The 20,569-nt window shown below is 46.3% G+C and overlaps 1 protein-coding gene across 7 annotated transcripts in view; it reads right to left on the bottom strand.

Moving 5' to 3' along the window:
• The window catches only part of Rin2 (Ras and Rab interactor 2), a 214,052-nt gene that overhangs the window by 16,191 nt on the left and 177,292 nt on the right, over positions 1 to 20,569 (bottom strand). For 6 of the 7 annotated variants that reach the window (XM_076570778.1, XM_016002984.3, XM_016002985.3 and 3 more), the window contains 3 exons: positions 20,381 to 20,453; positions 13,070 to 13,161; positions 10,328 to 11,485 (listed from right to left, as the gene is read on the bottom strand). In XM_076570778.1, the coding sequence (XP_076426893.1) occupies positions 10,328 to 11,485; positions 13,070 to 13,161; positions 20,381 to 20,453 (1,323 nt within the window). Of the gene's footprint in view, positions 1 to 10,327; positions 11,486 to 13,069; positions 13,162 to 19,276; positions 19,391 to 20,380; positions 20,454 to 20,569 lie in introns of those variants that run through there. The other variant, XM_076570779.1, reaches the window with a different exon arrangement.

Below are 20,569 nucleotides of genomic sequence, written 5' to 3'. Positions count from 1 at the left end.
TGGTAGTACAGAAACTCCCTCCAAAACACATGTAGACAAAAGACAATTGAAGACCAGCATGGGGCTTTTACCTGGAATTCTCAGAACAATGTGTAACTTCAGAATGAGCCCAGTCACTTCTGTACCCAAGAGTTACACAAACCATCTCCAAAATGTGCTGGGCTGTTCACAGAGGGTAAGAATAATGGAGGGTTTCATGCCCAGCAAATTGAGCAGGTTCCCTCTTCCATTCTTCTATCTATAAGGCCAGGGACCAGTGCTGGCCTTGGTGTGGTGAGACTGTGGCAGTCTGTTAGGAGTAGCCCATTTTCTTAAAACACAAAAGTAAAAATAATTTCTGGTATTGAAATGGAGGGGAAACTTGAATCAACCCTCTAATTTCACTTGATTCTAGCTAGTAGCCCAGGCTGTCCTGGGAGTTACTATGTAGACCAATCTTGCTCCAAACTCACAGCAATCTTCCTCCCTCAGCTTCTATGGTTGGCTGACTCCTTGTTCATTTTAGAAGTCACGCAGGCTGGGTGGTGGTGGCACACGTCTTTAATCCCAGCACTCAGGAGGCAGAGTCAGGCGGATCTCTGGGGGTTCCACAGTGTAAGATCCAGGGCAGGCAGCAAAACTATACAGAGAAACCCTGTCTAAAAAGAACAACAACAACAACAACAACAACAAAAAAAAAAACCAAACAAACAAACAAAAAAAAGTCACTCAATGGTATAAAGCTTGTAAGAGACCAGAGCATCTGCCTAGAGATAGTGTCTTCTTAAAAAAAAAAAAAAAAAAAAAAAAAAAAAAAAAAAAAAGACACAGAATAGAGGTAAGTATGACGGAGGAAATGGTGGTTTTTAGAGGACTTGGAGAAAATTCTCAAAAATTCTCTAACAATTAATAAAACGATTATATTAAAAAAGAAGTCACTCAGCTATGTAGTAGAGAAAAAGGCCTCTGGTAGCTTCACAATGGATAACATGAAGAAGTGCGGTCACTTGGGTGCAACTTTTGACCTTGTTTTCAGGAATCTGAAATTGGTCTAGGAATTTGTCCAAATTGTGTCCAGCTCAAATCGGTTGAAACCAGTGACTCATTACCTGGGCATGCCAGGTGTTTGATGGGGGAACCGTTCGCTCTCAGCACAGCTGCTGTTTTCTGTGTAGGTGACCAACGACTTCCTTTTCCTTGTCTGTAAACACCTCTCCCGACAGCTCAGAGCACCCTATTCATACATACCCCCAAGCCCTTTCTAGCCTCCCCAAGGTGGGTTTGAGACTTGGGACTTTCCATCTCCTCATATTTGGCAACCCAGTGAGCAAACTCTTGTGCCAAGCACAGTGGCGTCAGACACACATGTGGTGTGCAGAGCAGGTGATGTTTGTGGACAGTGCTAGGTAGTTTATCCAGGTTTTGTTTGTTTGTTTATTCTTTTTTAAAGACCACGCTTTAAAACTAGGACTGGTCTCTTCAGTTTGTTTTCTGGACATGTACTCTTACTGACCACCCCTATTAAATCCTCAATAAAGAATGGGGGGAAGGTTTGAAATAAAAAGAAGGACCAGTGACCCCACTGAGTGATCCCCCATTGCTTCTCTCCAACAAGAAACTCAAGCTTCTGCTCTTAAGAAAGAGAGAAAAATTGTTTGAGGAACATAAGAAATGGGACCTTTCAGAATGAGGGCTAGCTCAGACCAAAACCAAAACCAAATGGCAGCAGTGCTCACACTTCTGGAAGATTACCAATTTTGCTCCTTTCTGCTGCTTTTCCGTCATATCTGGTTGCTTTAACTCCAACGCAAGAAACCCAAATCTTTTCAACTAAGAATAGCAACACTATCCTAGCCATCTTGGGTCCACCAACTCTTCAAATCCTTAAACAAACCCCATACAAGGAGGACTATGACACAATCACTCCACACAGGAAGAAATCGTGCCATGCAGCAAGCAAGAGAGGAAGCCGGGATGCTAACCCCGAACACCTGCTTCAGGGCTTCTAGGTAGGAAGTCAGCTGCACTCCGTCAACAGAGAACACATGTCTCGGAAGAGTGCAAATATCCCTTCATGGGCAAGGATAGGTGACTGCTCTTCCTGATGCTCATTACATTTTCCTTCTATTTTTTCCGGTAACAAGTAAATACTAGAACAGCCAGGCTTGGTGGTACATGCCTCTAATCCCAGTACTTGGGAGGCAAAGACTGGTGGATCTCTGTGACTCTGAGGCTAGTCTGGTCTACATAGAGAGTTCCAGGACAGTCGGGGCTAGAGAAATCCTGGGCCTTCCACTGTGTAAAAAGTTGACAGTGAGTTTACACTTCTTCTTTTTTTTTTTTTTCATGCACTGACATACATGTGCATACACGTTATCAGCAGCCAAGCTGAGACCTCATATTCAGTGGTCCAGCCTCGGCTCTTCCTGGGACACATCCCAGCAGAGACGTTTCTCTCAGCAGAGTGGGTAGCTGAGGGAAGCAGGATGCTGTTTACAGAGGGTACCAGAGTCAGACATAAAGAATAAATGACCACTTTTTAAATGTGGGGTGGCCTTCCCCTGGCTCAGTTCCCTCATCCGCTAGAGCTGCCTCCAACCTCACTCAGGGCCTGAGGAGAGGACTTGGTGAGGTCTCTTGCCCTGAGTACCCAGGGTGCGCCTGACACCTACTAAGAACCCTGAAGTTACTGCTTCCCTCCTCAGAACCAATGATGGTGCCTCTGAAAAGAGACCCCAGGTTTAATGATCCAGGTCAAGGTCTTTGTTTTGCTTTTCAGTATGAATTATGGGTAGATTCAGAGCCCTCTGGTTTCCAGACAGTCACCTTTCCTGGCTTGGGTACTCACATCTGCCAGCTCCTTCCCTTTGGTTCAAAGATTGAGGATCCAAGGCTTTCTAGCCATGCTTCAGTTCCTCTAGAGTTTCAACACAGCCTCGTTCTATTCCTGTCTAAGAGCCCAGAAAGCACAGAGAGCTGGATATCTTGAGTGGTCCTGTAGCCATCACAGCAGAGGAACTACAAGAGGAAAAAAGCCCCAGCCCTACTTCAGATGAGAAAACATGGCGTAGGCAGGGGCTAGGAGAATACCCAGGCCTCCTGCTGAGTGTGGCATGAAGGGTGGGTTCAAGCTATCCTTAATGGAGGTCTGGGTCTGCTGATTGGAGAAGACCAGATCACATCACTGGCCTACTTCATTCTGTCTACTCTAGGACCTGACAGGACCTCTCTCCATGCTTCTGTGCCGTCTCACAAGCTCCTCCTGGGTCTGCTCTGCTTTTTCTAACATGATTCCAATGAAGCTTTCCATTGGTCCACCTTTCATTGCCTCCCCTGTAAGAGCCTCACACTTTGGTGTTCTTTGTTGCCACTGCCAAGACACGGGGCACATTAGATATTTTTCCTCAACAGGAAGTCTTCTGAAAAATCTCACCTCGGGGAGATCCCCGGAACTGACCCAGACTCCAGCAGAGATCTTCCAGGTAGCACATATCCCAAGCATTAAACAGAAAACCCTTCCTTTGGGTACCAGCATGAAGATGATGTGTTTCCTTACCTGTGCAGATCACAGACACCTAACTAGTGAGGACATCATGGCCAGGTGTGGGATTGTCTCCGCTGAAGCTCTGCTGGGATGGCTTGGAACATACATTTGCTGGGGGCATGTCACCCACACACACTTTGGCTCATCAACAATGATGCTTTATCATTTTAAGAAAGGTATTACCAGCCCAATATACCAGTATCAATATACAGATGGCAAGCACTGGCATTGTGAATCACTTACATTTCTTATTTTTAATTATGTGTATGCATATATATCTGAGTATGGGTATACGCACATGAGTACGGGTACCTGAGGAGCCCAGAAGATGGCATCAGATGCCTTGGACTAGAGTTACAGGAGGTTGTGAACAACCCAAGATGGGTTCTGGGAACTGAACTTGGGTCCACTGAAGGAGTAACACATGCTTTTAACCGCTCTCTCCAGCCTCTCACTTTCAGTTTTGCTCATTTTGGTGAGTTTCAGGGAAGGCCATCATGAAAACATATGGGCTTTATTCATGTATTGTCTTACACAAGGAATCTCTACAGCTGATTTCAGTGCCTTCCAGTAAAAGACCAGTTTTTTTTTGTTTTTTTTTTTTAAGGCAGGGAAGAAGAGGAAGTGAGCTTGGCCTTTGTTCAGACATTGAGCTTATAGACCTGGGCTGAAAGTCAGACCTGTAGACCACTAAAATCTCATCCTATATACTACCCACTTAGTCTAGACATTCAACTGGAATTCCTTCTGGGAGTAGTGCAGTAGGAAAGCAAACTAATTCTTCTATGCTGGCCCACAGAGGCTATCTAGTAAGACCTTACTCAGAGTCAGAGAATCTGAGCTTGCTTTACCCAGCAGGGCTGTATAAGGAGATGATTTGGCCATGGGCATGTTTATCAGGTGTCTGGAAGGGTCTACACTTGGCTGTATGGTATGCTTTCATCTTGCAACGGGGAGGTCTTTGGCCTCTTCCTTTGGCATATTATAAAAAGCCCTTTTGAATAAATCTCTGGGTGGCTGGGTATTGACCCAGGGCCCTCCCGAAGCTATCCTGTGTCTCTGTCTTTTTCTTCATCATCTAGGTCTATCTTTCCACCTAATTTTCCTCATTCCTCTCTCTTCCACCCAAGAACCCTTGGATAGGCAGAAGCAGGCTGGAGCTGGACTCCTAGAGACACCCACATTCTTCTAGTCAATCAGTGTGAACCTTGGGGCCCCATGAGTCGCTCTTGAGTTTGGGCATAAACTTCTCTTTCCCCTGGTATTTCCTGCCTAGGACATGGAATAATCGTCTAGCACAGCAAAGAGCCTAGCATAGACACCCTTGTTTGTAATGCCATCTCCACTTTCAACCTCTGAATAGGGCTTTGGGAATGGTAGGACTGGCGGCTCCTTGGGTGGAATATCATGGAGTCAGTGACTCAGAGGTTCTCAGCTACAGGGTGGTGGACCTTCTTGTGGCTGATATAATACAACTGACCCAATTTTGATATTCTGAAGTAAGAATGAAGCCGGACTTGGTAGTGGATGCCTGTAATCCCAGCTACTTGGGAAGTTGAGACAAGAGGGTCATAAGTCAAGACCAATCTGGACAACTTAGTAAGACCTTGTCTCGAAACAGAAAAAAAAAATGAAGGCTAAGGGTATGTTCATGCTTGCCTACTATGTGCCAGGCTCTAGGTTCAATCCTCAGTACTAAGAGGGGGAAAATAAAAATTATTTAGCATTTAAATTAATTTTCAACAATAATATAGGCATTCTTTTCACATTCTAGAAGTGACCACTCTTTCTCCCATGATCAGCTCTTTAACTCTACTGGGAGACCCAGTCCTTTCGGGTGGCAGAGTCACATGACCTAGATTAGCAGTCAAAAGATGCAGGTTTCAATCTCAGTTTGGCACCAGCATCTCTCTGGCCACATGCCTAAGAATGGCTTTTCAAAAAGCCAATAATTAAGGACTTAAATCACGTTGTGAATTTAATACAAATGCTATCAGATCCTGGAGCTTGAGCCCGACTTAGACACTCATTAAAAACAACACTTAGTCTGCAGCACTTGAGAGGCAGAGGCCACAAGTTTGAGGCCAGCCTCTTCTACACAGTGAGCTCCAGCCTTGTCTACCTAATGAGCTCCAGCCTGGTCTACAGAGCAAGTTCCGGGCCAATGGAGATCACCCTCCCCCCTCCAAAAGCCCCAAAATCAACAACAAAAAAGAACCTCTATATAAAACAAAACAAACACCCATTAAAAACAAGAGAAAACTCAACAAGTTCACTCAAAAACAAAAATAAAACAACCCCCAAATCCAAAAACCTTCACTGTAACCTGAACCAAAGTAGCAGTGATTGTTTAACTTGGACAAATTACATGTGGCCTTACCTTTTTTTAAAGGTAGGGTTTCTCACTATGTTGCCTCAGACTCCTGGGCTCAAGTTATCCTCAACCTCTTGACTAGCTGGGCCTGTAGTCATTCACTCCTGCACCAGGCTCTCAATGTCCTCTTTTTTTATAAGTGCTTTATTCTGTGGTATTCAACCACATTTTAGTACCATTTTTCCAGTAAAACAAACAAGAAACAACAAAGATTAAAAAAAAAAAACCAAAAAGCTTGAGTACATAAATTAATGTGCTCTTTGACAAATGTGGGAATTGAATTTAAGGATGCTTCTTCAAAGAATTAAAATGCTCTTGGGAAGAAATCGTGTTTTGGTTTATAGCAATTACAGAAAAAAATAATATTGTCTTATTTTTCACTACTAATTGCTAGGAATGTGGAATTGGGTGCTTTGCCACTATTAGTCATCTGTGGTGAACAGTTTACATGAAATAGAGACTCTGAGGGCTGCTACCATTTTCAGAGTTAGAGAATTTTTGCTTTTCTCAGAGCAAGACTTGAAAACAGGAGGATCTCCTAAGGCTGATATCAAATCAAAGGGGAAAAAGAGTTCTACTAAAATTAAACATCGAATACTGCAACAAGTTTGGCAAAGTGGAGATTTTTATTTTTTAAACAAGAAAATCTGGACTCTATCTCATTGGTTGTCAGAGACCAAAGCAAGGATGTGAACAAGGAATGAATGTTGGGATTAAAGTATTGTCACACCCATCTGTCCTGGTACTTCATATCAAGGGATACAGTTAAGAGTCTAATTCACTCTGCCAGCCAGGGACTGACTACAGAGCTTTGCGGAAAGCCTCCAAGTGTGTTCTGTTCTGTTCAAACACTGGCTTGTTCTTCACCTTGGAGAGGTGAAGATGAGTGACAGCTGTCCAGCAAGGAAGCCCATTGGTGGGCCTGGAATAAAGTGGGAGGGGTTCACAAGGAACTGGCCTATCTGACTCACTGACTTCATTGTTCAATAGACTGGCCAAGCTGATGCTAGGCAACTCCATGTATTCAAGAACCTCTAAATGGCAGGACTTTGGGATGGAAGTTCTCCAGAGCGACAGTCTCAATAGGATGAAAATGCCCCATGGCAGGACATGACCATCAACAGTGGCAGCTTTTTATTTTGAGACTGACTCACCACATACAATTTACACTTGACTAGAAAGCACTAGAAAGAAGAGCAGAGTCAGCACGTGAGCAAGAACTCTTCTCCCAACCCAACTCCTTTGCTCTGTGTAACTTAAGATCCTTGGAAGATAATGGCATCACCATCTACATGTAGTGAAGAGATCCTTGTGTGCCTGTTCATGAGGTCACTTTTACCTGTGAATGACCTCTCTAATTCTACTGGGGTTAACTCATGAAATGTCTCCTCCCACTTCCGTGGCTTCCGAATGGATGTTCTGTAAGTATGGGATTTAATTCAAATTCCTGTCTCCTAAGTTCAGTCCTCCAGAGGGAAAGACTGGATGAAATTCTTTTCAAGCAGAGAAACCCAAATGGCATTCTTGAAAAGCCTTCCCAGCACTCACAGACACCTGTTCAGAACAAACTCGAGGCTTGGGATTCTGTAGATAGCATTAAAGTATGAGTGCTTCAGAGCAGTGAAGATTCCAGTATTCCTTCCGGGAAGGGAGATGTGGGAATGAGCACACATACAATAGAGATCAGGAGCTCTGGGCTGCATGCCACTCCCCTACAGGCTCAGGCTCACCCTCTGCCCATAGCTCTCCATAACTTGGCCTCTCTCTGAACTGGCAAATGATGGATAATATACGCAGAAATATACTTGTTCTGGAGTTATGAGTCTCAAAAGTGTCACTGTACCAACAAGTCCTCAGTAGGCCACCCAGCGAAATGTAAAACACTGACAACTGGGTTAAACCAATGTTCTCACCAGAGTCGTAATTTAGTCACGTCCACATCGAAGGGGACTGGCTTTCTAATAACTCGGATCGCTTCTTCCCCTTGATGCAGTTTCGCAGGCTGACCTCTGCTACAGTAGCCTTCCCCTTACTTTCAAAGTCTGGCACTTTTCAATGTCCTTTCAAAACACTATGTTTTTCATTCATGAAGCAACAGGAAAAGCTGCCTTCCTTCAGGCAAATGCAAATACAAAAAAAATTACAAAACACCCCAAACCAGGCTGGGCATGGCAGCACACTCTTGTAGTCCCGGCTATTCCTGAAACTGAGTAGAAGGACTGCTGGAAGCCAGACTGTACAAACAGACTAAGCAGTCTAGCTAGACAGACTTCTGACTTAAATAAACAAAACCAACCAACCAACCAAACAAACAAACAGCAAAACCAATACAAAGCAAGACGATATTTCTATAGGTCGGTCTTAGCCACAGCACATGGCCAGCAAACTGTCACAATTCCTCTACGACAAAACAGAAACACAAGCAGTAGCTGAGGGGTTAGGCTGGCACAACAGAGACTTGCCACACATGGTGGCTCATGCCTACATCAATCCCAGCACTAAGAAGGCTGAGGCAGGAGGACTGAAAGGGTTCAAGGCTGCTCTGTGCCACATAGGACAGCTTCATACCAGTTCAAGTTCTGAACTTGCCAGCTACTAGGGGTGTGGGTTGACATATCACCTGCCTTCCTCCATCCCTCAAGGGATAGGATATATTTTGAAGGGGGGGTGTATGTGGAGAGGGAGTGGGGAGCACTCACTGAAGTAGCTTGTTCAGGCTGCCCAGCTTGTCTGGGAGACTCTAGAGATGTGGGCTTCCCTTCTTGTTAGGAACTTCAATTTTAAAATAAGAATTGCAACTTTCAGGATGCCTTTGGAGGCAATGAGCTTTGAGCTCTAAACACACACACACACACACACACACACACACACACACACACACACACACACACACACACCTCTGACAGGTAACCTTCCCAAGACCTTGTATTGGTGTTAAGACATCAGCAGGGAAGCCCAGGCTGAGGCCCTGTTCCCCAAGGAGCTCCTCCCCTGTGGGCTTGCTGGTACTGTCTGAAAACGTGGCTGATTCCTGCCGACAGCCTCTGAGCTTCCCCTAGTCCTGGGAGGAAGTGTCTCATCCAGGTAGGGGGTCTCTGTGACTATGAATTTGGAGCTGATCTTCAGGAGAGGGAAGACTCTAGGGGAAAAGGGCAACTTCTGTGGACATTTTGCATTCTGAGTAAGTCTCCCGAAGCGCTTTCAATTCTGAGACACATCACAAAGACACATTCCTTTCAACTACTCTCTCGGGGCACCCCAGCTCCTCTAGCCACGCCCAAACAACCCTGGGCTAGGTCAGAGCACCACAAGAAAACAAACAGGGCTTTGAGTCTTTTGTGACCAAATCAAAGAGCTGCTCAAATTCAAAGTAGGAGAGAGAGAAAGAGAGAGGGGAGAGAGGAGAGAGAGGAGAGAGGGGAGAGAGGAGAGAGAGGAGAGAGAGAGAGAGAGAGAGAGAGAGAGAGAGAGAGAGAGAGAGAGAGAGAGAGAGAGACATGCTCCACCACACACTGTTTACTACTTTCAAGAAACACACCCAATCAGAAAGAAGAAATCTGAGTTTAGCTAAACCACGGAAATGTTTGCAAACTCTTGGCTGTTGCTACCCACTGAATGAAGCTTCTGAAATTAACCTTTTAGAGTCAACCTTCTGAAATCAACACAAAACAAAACAATTAAAAAAAAAAAACTCTTGGATACTCTCGCCCTGGAAAAAAAAAAGACTGCTTGCCAAATTCAACTTTGCCTTGGCAAGCTGCTTACCAAAGTAACTATTAACAATTCAGCCCTTCTGTGAGGTCACAGAGAAAGCATTTCCCCTTGACTCTGGACAGAATGCCTTTCATGTGATCTCCAAAGTATGCCCCTTATTGTTAAGGTACACCTAATAAACTTGTCTTTCCCATTTCTTGTTTATTCCCACACTGTGCCGGATACAGACTCTGTAGGGTGAAAGACAGCACTGAGGTTACTCTTGAGGCAAGACAAGGTCCCAGGGTCCCAAGTATTGGTATGTGCTCTGACTTCTGGCCTGGGGCTTGTACACAGGTGTGCTCTTCCCACCTAGTCTTCATGCTTCTAACACATGCTACAAAACAAAACACCACAGCCTCGCAAAAGACAGCAAAAAATACTGTCTATGAGCACGCGGCTTACAGAGAGATGCACACTCAGAAAATGCTCAACAGATGTGTCACACACAGAGAGAGGGCGAGAGCAGGCAGCAGCTGGGACCCTGCAAAGTGGTACAAACACTTGTAGCTTGCTGTGTAGCATCTGCCTTAAAAGGGAGATCTTTCCATTCACCTCGGGTGGGAGATGGTGTCATTTGTAACTACAGAGTAAACTTTAAAACGTCTAACAGGACGCACCATCTGACAAGGGGCACAGCTGATCTTACATTTGAGGGTGGAGAGAACGGCACTTACCAATTTGGTCTTCAGGGATCAGCGACTCAATAGGGGGGTCCAGTTCGGAGCTCTGAGACAAATAGTTCTTGACCTGGGTCATAAACTGTCGGATGGTCTGCAGCATGTCAGTGCTGGACACATGGCATTCCTTGTTCTCCTTCAGGAAGCTCACGTAGTCTTGCACCAGGCACCCGAAATAGGTGCATTTGTCCCGGGACAGCTCAGCGATCCTGCGGACCATCCGCTTCTCAGGGGTCATGAAGGAGCTGAATACCCCGCTCATCTTTCGCAACTGGGACTTGACGAGCTTGGGCAGCACAAAGGAGCTGTTCCTCTTCTTTTTGGACTTGATGGGAGGTGCCATGGTCTCCTGGTCACTCTCCCCTTCGTAGTCCTCCAGACTGCTGGTGGTGTCAGCCTCGTAGCCATACAGGGGCATGCTCCGGTCGAACTCCAGCGAGTCGGAGGAGGAAGTGGAAAGGCTCATGTCGCTCAGCCTCTGCCTGCCTCCATGGCACGGTGGTGGCTGTGATTCAGAGTCGGGCGGCGGCGCCCTTGTGCAATCCCCGGGGGCGTCCCTAGGCGGGGCTCCACCTGCGTGCCCAGCTGTGCCCAGCTCCGGCTCCTCCGGCTCCGGCTCTGACTCCGGGCTCCGGCTGGGCCGGCAGGCGGTCAAGGTCTTAGTGCTGCCTTCCGCTTCCAAAAAAGAAGCCTGCTTCTTCAGCCGGGGTGGAGGGATGGGAGTTGGTTTTGTTCCAAGCAGAGCTACGTTCCCATGTTTGCTATGGTTGACTGTTTCTGGCATGCTCGTCTGGGGTTCAGTCCTGGATAGCCCAGGGCTTGTGTGCAGACTATTAATAGCGGGTGGCGGGGGCCTGGGTGGGGGGGACCGAGGCCTCTCGGTGCCATTCGCGTTGGGAGTCCTTGTGCTCGGCCGCTTTGGGCCTGTGCTGAGGTCCTGGCTGTGCACTTTCAAGAAAAGAGGATTAATAAAACACAAGGCTCCGTTGGTCTGGCTGCACTCCAGCTCCGAAGGCGTCCTGGTTTTTATAGAATGCACTCCATTTATAAGGCAGAGCTGACGCAAGGAGGCAGGACAGATGCCGGCTGAGGAGAGAGGCCTATGGGGAGGTGGGGAGTTTGGGGGTTTCTTGTCAGCTGAGGAGCTCCAAAAATCTGAAAGTCATTATCAGTGAAGACAAGAATGTAAATATAGTGTACTTGGGCCATTCCTTTACAAGTCACACACACACACACACACACACACACACACACACGAGTCTGCAGGGCAACAGAGGCTTAACTTGGGGTCTGCTTTTTTTTCTTGGACACTCCCCTGCCCCCAACCACCCCCTTTCACTATGTTCCCTTACTGGAAAGGGCAGAAAGGCAGCCAGGCCCAGGTATAGGCTCCCAGGAAAACTCCAGGGCCCTCTCACCTTCAAAGCCTTTGAGAAAGGTTGGCCGAGCCAACAGACAGCTCCAGCCCAGCCCTTCACACAGGTAAGGACAAGGAGAACTGGAATGGATCCAGGATAAGCTCGTAAAGGGCACAGGGCTACTGAGCTTGCTTTTCAAAATCTCACTCAGCCCAGAGAGCACCACCACCCTTTCCAATCAACTCCTCCCGGGTGCCCTCTCCAAGGAGGCGGCTGCCAGCCAAGGAATTCATCTGGCCTCCAAGTTCCCCTTTATGAGGTAGGACCAGCAGCTGGGCCTCGGGGATGTTACACAATCTACTTGAGGTTTTACACACTCAGCATTAAAACCCAACCCAGAGGAAAACTGCATTCAAGGGTCCCATCCTTGCAGGGGTGGGATGGGGTGGGGGTGCAGTGTGTGTGTGTGTGTGTGTGTGTGTGTGTGTGTGTGTGTGTGTGTGTGTGAGTTTGCTAGGTTCTAGACACCTAGGTATGAGGTTTTAAAAATCTCAAATTTCCATTCAAAGAGTGTGGTCTGATTGTCAACCTATCCAAAGACTGAAGTCTTAAAATCTTAAAAGAAATTGCCTTTTCCATCTAGGAGGAAAATATTTCACTGGAGTTGAACCCATGCTGATTCTGCCTGAGCACTGGGATAAAGTCAAAGTAGGTGAACTGTGTGTATTGGTTCACTGTCAGACACACTCCGGCAGGACTGTGGGGCTTTGGGGGAAAATCAGCAAACAGGCAGACTGTGGAAGTAGGTGCCAGCTGCCAGAGTGAGGACCTTTGGTAGGATGAGGGACATGGCCCACAGCAGCAGGGTGGGAGCTGAGTAAGAGGGAAGAGACAGATGTCAGTGAGATGACCTGATCACTCCTCACAGCACCAGAGTGTCACCAGTGTCTATGTGCCACTCAAGATAAACGCCATGGATGTGAATGCTGAGATGCACAACACTGGACCTCTCTTTTTGTTAGTGCCGCCTTTCCCCAGCAAGATGCCACTGAAAGACAAGACCCTGGCAGGTCTCGTGCTGGGCTGTCTACATCTGGAGAGCCTTAATAGTTTGAAGGGACAAGCTAGGAGATTTATGGCTTACCCAGGCACACTTAGCTCCAGTATTTGAGAGTGGGATGAACATTTATTTGACTTGGGTAAAGAACCCCAGAAAGTGTGATTCAGGGACCTCAGGGTTCTGAGAGCTGCATTTTGCCATGGAAGTGGGATTCTTTTTTATTACAAGTGAGTTTGATGTAGTAATGGAGCCGTGGGCAGCCCCACCGGGATACTACTTGGATTCACTTTAAGATGGACCCAGGCAGGGGTACCCACTTACTTAGTCCCAGCTGGGCTAGTTCTTCAAGCTGAGACTCCGTCTTGGCTGTTGAAATAGCATAAGGCAACTTCAAGGTGAATGGTAGAACATCCCTAATATGAAGAAAAAAGAAAGAGAATGTTTGTAATTATATGGCTGGTGACTCTCTCATGCATTCATTTTCATTCTAGAGATGTTTCATATTAAGCTGTCTACAACATCGCAAGTTGACACCACACCACATCCAACCAGAGCTTCTCTCTTCTGGCAACTCTCATCTGAATTATAACATTGGGGACAAGCCAAGACACAAGGCTGCCTGACTGAATCTGTGCCAAGGGTCAAGGTTCCCTGCTGAGTAGCATTGAGTGTGTGGAGTCCATATCAGGATGTCTGACTATGCTGGTAGGTCCATCACCCCTCTAAAGCAGCATGTCCCACTTAGCTAGATGCCCATCTTAATGTTGGGCCCTCACTCTCTAGACAGGAATGTTCAGTCCTTAATCCCCACTATTTTACAGACAGCGGTGCTCAGCAAGTATCTGCTGGTCTCAAATACAGTTTCATTGTGCCATTTTCCAAGTGGAGATCACTCATGTGGCCCCTGTGTGCTAGAGATGAAAGTCTCTATGTGTTTTGGGACTGGTGTACCTAACCTGGATGTACACAGGGATCCCTGGAGATCTCATATTACACACTGCATACTTCGATTCAGGAGGTCTGGATGGAGCTCTTAGGCCATGAATGCCACTTGCCACTGGAACAATCTTTGAAGGCAAGTTTCAGGTGTCCCATGCCAATAACTGCTAAAGAGGGTGGTACCAGGTGCTGATAAGCCATTTGCAGAGGGGCTCCAGAGAGCAACAAGCCTACTAGGAAAGTGCCAAGCTGACATCAGGATCCAGCACAATCAGGGCATAAAGTCTTCTGGGGCAAATGCATGGGCCATGGTGTGTTTCTTAGGAAGGGTAGAGGCAGATGGAATAAACAGTGGTTCATTTTCATATGCAAGGCTGAGAACCAAGCTCTAAAAACTCGGAACATTAGCCCAGGGCTCAGCATAAACCGCTGCCCAGGGGAATGTCATATTCAATGACAATGGTAACCTGAACAAAAAGGTGTGGTCAATTTTTTTTTGGTATTGGTTTTGGCCGTTGGGGGGGGGGGGATAATTATCCACTCCTTCCCTCCACAAATGTTTACTATCATCTACAATAAACAGACATTGTTCTGGGCCAGGAACAAAACCTGAGTTCCTTCAGAAAGGAGCATCATGCCAATGAACATCAACAGGATATAAACAAGTAAGCCATGGATAGAGTTTACGGGAAGGGTCACAAGCCGTGGAGAAACATGTGTGAGGAGGAAATAAAGACTCTTGGAAGCCCGCAGGTGTGGCGGTCCACACCTGTAATCTTGGCACTGTCCCTGATAGGGAGGCTTAAGCAGGAGATTAGAAGGTCCAGGCCAGCTGGGGCTACACAGCAAATTCCAGAAGAGCTGGCTGAAAAAAATAAAATAAGAGGGCCAGCAGTGAGTTGGCTCGGTGAATAAAGGTGCTTGTGCAAACCTGGCCGCTGGAGCTTGATTCCTGGAACCCATGGAAAGGTGAAGAGGGAGCTGACTCCAGAGGTTGTCCTCTGGCATGCACAAGCACACTATGACACCAGCGTGCCCCCTGTCACATAACACACACACACACACACACACACACACACACACACACACACACATGCATGCACTTGCACACACACACACACACATAAAAACCATGTAAGCCAAACAAAGAGTACTTGAAGGTGATATTGGCTTAGGCCAGGATTCCTTGATAGTTATTCAGCTATAACTATGGTCTAGGGGCTCAGGAGACGGCTCAGTAGTTAAAGCACTTGCCTCACAAGCCTGAGGAACCTCAGAACCCATCTACATGCCAGGTGGATGAGGTGACCCCTGTAATACCAGCCTCATAAGATAGAGATAAGGGATTCCTAGAGCAAGCTGACTAGAGAATAGCCCTATCAGTGAGCTCTGGGTTTGACCGAAAGACCCTGCCTCAATGAATAGGTGGAAGTGCCATGGAGGGTGATTCCTGACACCAACCTCAGGCCTCCATGTGCACATGCACATATATGCATGTGCACCCCACCCACATACATGTAAAACACACACACAAAAAAAAATAGAAAAAGATGTATCCAGTGAGTAAATCACACAGGGAAGACAATTTCAAGGTGTGGGAGCGGTATGTGAAAAGGGCCTAGGATGGAGAGGGTCTGGCACATGTGGAGAACATAAAGTGGGTCATTGTGGCTAGGGTGGAGTTGGTGAAGGACACACGTGGAAGCTTCTGCCTGTATTTTGTCATCAAAAAATGTCTTGAAAATTTCTGTTGAAGAAAATCATATACCAAATTATCCTGTTGTTTATGGTAAGATTGGACAACATTCTGGAATGAACTAGATCAAATCTGGATGACTGGAGAATCTTGGAACCCTTAAAGCTGTTGACAGTCAATGACAAAGCTGCAGAGTCAATGAAAATAACAAAGCATGGGTGTCCCAACACCTGATAGTGTCACCAAAGCTCTACCGTGCTCTCATGTGAAGTCAAGCCCTGGTCAACTTCTGCTTCCACGAGGCCTTCAGACCTGACCTAAGACTGTGAACACCTTCTGTATCCTGGCAGGGGCTGTGATCCTGACTCTAATCTGAAGTGGAGACTAATGGGAATGGAATGCTATAACATCAAAGTGTATCACAAACCCACGTTTGTAAAACCACACTCAGTCCATTCAAATCTACTTTCTTTATCCAATGTGGAGAAAAGTAACACATAACAAAACCAACCTATGCTTATTTTAAGCTTTTACCTAGCTCAGCATGCTACCCAGAGTTTAAATATCATCTGACTGGCTTGGGTGTTCTTAATGACATAGGACAGGAAGCTATACCTGACATTCATTAATAGATGGTTGTAGGTTTTGACTTATTTAGACAATTAGATGTTGTATATGAGCTGCCTCACATTGTGCCAGCCAGGAGTACCCAGCATCTTCACACACACACACACACACACACACACACACACACACACACACACACACACACACTTCCTTCTTATCTATACCACATTAAAAAAAAAGAGCCCTGATGTTAAAGTTTGCACATAATGAACAAAATAGAGCCAACACCTTACTACAGAACTTTCTCCCAAGGGTTTCAGTATATGCATGATCTAGATTTACTTGATCTTTGCTCTGTGTGTTCTGTTTCTAAAGAGGGAGAGACTAACATTGTTCAGCAGCTACTGCTGCAATGCAGCAAGCATGTGAACCCCTGTGGGGCCTGCTGACCATGCTGGGAAGAAGCTCTCATGTCCCTCATTTCTTGACATCAGGATCATGCAACCACACTGACTGGTGCAGTCCTTGATGCACCCCGTAGAACTCATGGCAGCAAAGCTGGGATTGGAACCAGCTGTGCTGAAACTCAGGTGTGTGTAGTTGGCGGAATAGAGTGGGGGAAATATGGGCTTTGGCATCAAGGTAAGAATGGATTCGAATTCTCTGTGTGTCTGTCTCTCCCTTTCCCCATCCCTCCCCCACCTGTGTGTGTGTGTGTGTGTGTGTGTGTGAGTGTGTGTGTGTGAGTGTGTGTGTGTGAGTGTGTGTGTGTGTGAGTGTGTGTATGTGTGTGTGTGAGTGAGTGTGTGTGTATGTGTGTGTGTGTGTGTGTGTGTGTGTGTGTGTGTGTGTGTAGTTAGTTTCTCAAGACAGGGTTGTCTTTGTGACCCAGGCTGGCCTGGGACTCTCAATCTTTCTTCTTTAGCTTCTTGACTGCTGGGGCTACAGGTGTGTTCTATACTTGCTAGCTTTGTTTTTTTAGATTTCTTTCTTTTCCTTATATGTATGTTTTGCCTGCATGTATGTCTCATACCACATGTATGCCTGGTACCCCTTAGAGCCCAGAAGAGTATGTCAGATCACCTGGGACTGGAGTTACAGTTGTGAGCTGAGACTCGAACCCCAGTCCTCTAGAAGAACAGCCAGTGTTCTTCCCTACTGAGCGATTTCTCCAGCCCCCCATAACTGCTGGTTTTTGATTATATGGTGGTAAGCAAGCACCTCACTCCTGTATTTCTAATTCACAAGGCTGCCAGAAGGGCTAGGGATAATGTGCCTGTCACAAATATGGAAGACTCCAGTTACTGTTTCAATATTAAAAAGTGTGGTCCAAGCCCAGGAGCAGTATCGCCATCACCTGGGGGCTTGTTGAGCATGCAGGATGTGGCACAGCCCAGATCCCCTGAACTCAGTTCTGCCTCTCAACAGGATTACACGTGATTCTGGGGCACAAATGAGCTTGAAAGGCGGCTGGTTCTCTATACTGTCTTGACAACACCCAAGCAACGGGGAGCTCTGTGGTGCTGCTGACCAGTGGCACTCACTACTTCTATTCCCAACTGTGCTTTTCGTTGAGCTGATCCAACATGACAAATCAGGTGCCCGCTAACTATGGATTCTCTTGTCCATATATACTTGACACGTTCTGTGTGGGAACCCACCGTAGTCTCTGTGATGAATTCTCTACTAGCCACCAGGTAGAAGATTTCAGAAATACTTTGGTAAGACAGGCTCCTGTCACCCACTGATGACCACGAATGCCAATGAGGAGCGTTAGAGAAGAAATCAAACCGTCAAGTGCCTTGGCATTTTGAAGAAAAAAAAAAAAAAGACTCTTAGGCCCCTTTACTTAAAAAAATGATGATGCTGGGCTCTTCCTGTAAGCACCTCAAGCGAGTGCTGTGCTTAGTAATTTGCCAATGGCCTTCATCTACTTTATGACCTTTAATCACCAGCCTGGCCTGCTTAGAGTGTGGAGGACAGAGATGGAATCTTCTCTGTGTAGTTGCCAAGTATTTGTGGGGGGAAGGTGAGCTGTCAGCTAACTTCACCTCCAGCTGACATGTCAGTCCTGACATCATCTCTAACCTGGTTGGCTTTAGACTAGACCAGGTGTGGTGTCCTGGGTGGGGAGGGGGGCTGAGGGAAGGGTGGACGCTTCCGGGGATGTGTCCTGGGGGCTACAAAGATCTTCTGTCTTCGGGCAACACATTTCTGTTAAACTTTTAAAGATGGGGATTGCAATTTGTCATATTTTTGGGGTGCTACTGGCATTTATTTTATCCGGGAGCTACTGGAATTTAGTGATGCGGTGCTGGGAAGTTAGATAATCTCGTTTCCCAAGACAATGCCTCACACAGAATGGAATCATCTTGGATCCCTAAAGTCTTTTTTAGAGGTATTTTGTGCACAATTTCAACATAATCCTGAATAGTCAGAATATAATTACATGGGAAAAAAAAAAAGATTTGTACTTCGATCTAAACCTTAGCCCCAAAGTGTCATATTTGCGTGAAGTAGCTCCACATAGTGGTTTGTGTGACTTTTGCCTGCATTTGGGTTATTATATGTGTGCGATAAATTGGAATATATTTAGCCAAATTTTAAAATGCCAAAGAAAGAGAAGTGATATCATAGTCAGGTAAGTAATGACTTCATTCTCTTAATCTAAAATGATGTGTTATGGCCGGGTGATGGTGGCACATGCCTTTAACCCAGCACTCCTTTAATCCCAGCACTCGGGAGGCAGAGGCAGGCGGATCTCTGTGAGTTCCAGGCCAGCCTGGTCTACCGAGTGGGATCCAGAACAGGCACCAAAACCCTGTCTTGGAAAAAAAAAAGTGATGTGTTGTAACTATGTGTACTTCAGATGTTTAGAAGCGAAGCACACAGGCTCCAAGGACTGTGACCCTAACCTGTCAGGCAGGTGGAGGGGTCGGGTCACCAGGCAGGCACTGTCCATTCTGGGAGCTGCTCTCTCTTCCTGCTGATGAACAGTGCTAGGGTCTCCTCTGTAGATGCCTCCTCTTCCTCAGGCCAGTTACTGCGCAGCGTCAGCTAGCCTGAGAGCTTAGTTGCCATGCCAGGCAGAGAAAGTCAACAGGTATGATGAATGCTAAACAATCTAATCCTTAAAATAAACGGAGCCAAACCCAAATGACTCCCCAGTCTCGGTGAGACCGCCGTGAGCTGTGATCACTGAAAAGATATTTCTCGTAGCTACTGCAGTGAGCAAACAGAGAAGCCAAGGAAGCCAGGCTGGGCTCTGCCTGATTAGAATAGGCAAGGCCCAAGCAGGAGAGCTGTCTCAACCATTGAGTACTTACTGCTCTGCAGAGGACCTGGGTTCGGTTCCTAGCATCCACATGGTGGTTCATAACCATCTGTAACTCTAGTTCCAGAGGAATCTGACTTCCTCTTCTGTTTCTGAGGGCACCAGGTGTGCAGGCAGCACAGAGGCATGCGTTCAGGCAAATGCTCATATGCATAAAATAAAACGGAAAAAAAAATCTAAAAACAGGAAAGAAAGGAGGGAAGGGAGGGAGGGAAGAAAGAAGGAAGAAAGAAAAGAGAGCAGGCAAGGCCAACCTCGACAGGCAGCAAGATTTCTTTGCTTAATTACTTCAAGAATGCTGGCTTCATTTGGCTGTTTTTGTTTTGTTTGTTGGCAATGCTGGGGATCAAACCCAGTGAGTGCCTCATGCTTTGTAAGCAAATGCTTTACCACGCAGCTACAGCCCCTTGCACAAGAACATTGACTTTGAAAAGTTGTTATTGCTGCAAAGAAAAGAATAACAATAGAAACCTACAACTCACATCCTTTCCACACTGGTTCACATTCTGATCTGGGGCTTAATTTCAACCATTAATTCAGTCCTAGAGAGAGGATGTAAGCCCCAGCTGGCCTGAAGAAGAAGAACTGTGCAGGATTTAAGGTTGCCTTAAAGAATCCACATTTGAGAATGGACTCTGTCCTCTGGAGTTTTCAACAACATTGTCAGGGACCTTGAAAAGTTACAGGTTTAAGTATCAGTTTCTTCTGTCTGTCAGTCTGCCTGCCTGTCTGTCTGTCTCTGTATGTGTGTGCATGCTCATGCATGTGTTTATACAGGTGGATATATTGCTTTGTGGGTGTGTGTTTATGTATGTATGTGAATATGTTTTCTGTTCAATGGGTCTAGCCATCAAGAACCATGAGACCAGCTTGAAGAAATAACCATATTGATGAGAATTTGCTTCTGGAGGGCCAGACAGCTGTTTCCATCCTAAGCCTAATAATGGAATGGGGGGTGAACATCTTATTTAAGTAGCAAACCCTTCCCTGGTAGCTCATAGGTGAGCAGCCTTCCAGATCCCTTCTCCTGACTGAAGTCCAGATCATCACACACACCAAGCAGTCCTTCAAGTCATGAGACGTTCAGAATCCTTACCTGCTGATGCAGTAGAAAGCAATGAGCCGGAATAAATCTGCAAAGCTGATTCCTGAGCCTTCCAGGGAAAAGGCTAGAAAAAAAAAAAAAGTGAGAGAGAGAGGTTCCAGAAGGCGGCTGAGTCTTCCTGAGTGTCTGGGAAGGAACGGTCTCTAACACAGGATATGTGGCCCCATCTCCACGCTCTCA

Source organism: Peromyscus maniculatus, chromosome 4, assembly GCF_049852395.1.
Source record: "Peromyscus maniculatus bairdii isolate BWxNUB_F1_BW_parent chromosome 4, HU_Pman_BW_mat_3.1, whole genome shotgun sequence".
Taxonomy (NCBI): domain Eukaryota; kingdom Metazoa; phylum Chordata; class Mammalia; order Rodentia; family Cricetidae; genus Peromyscus; species Peromyscus maniculatus.
The sequence above is the reverse complement of the archived record's forward strand: the minus strand, read 5'-3'. Positions and strand labels throughout refer to the sequence as shown.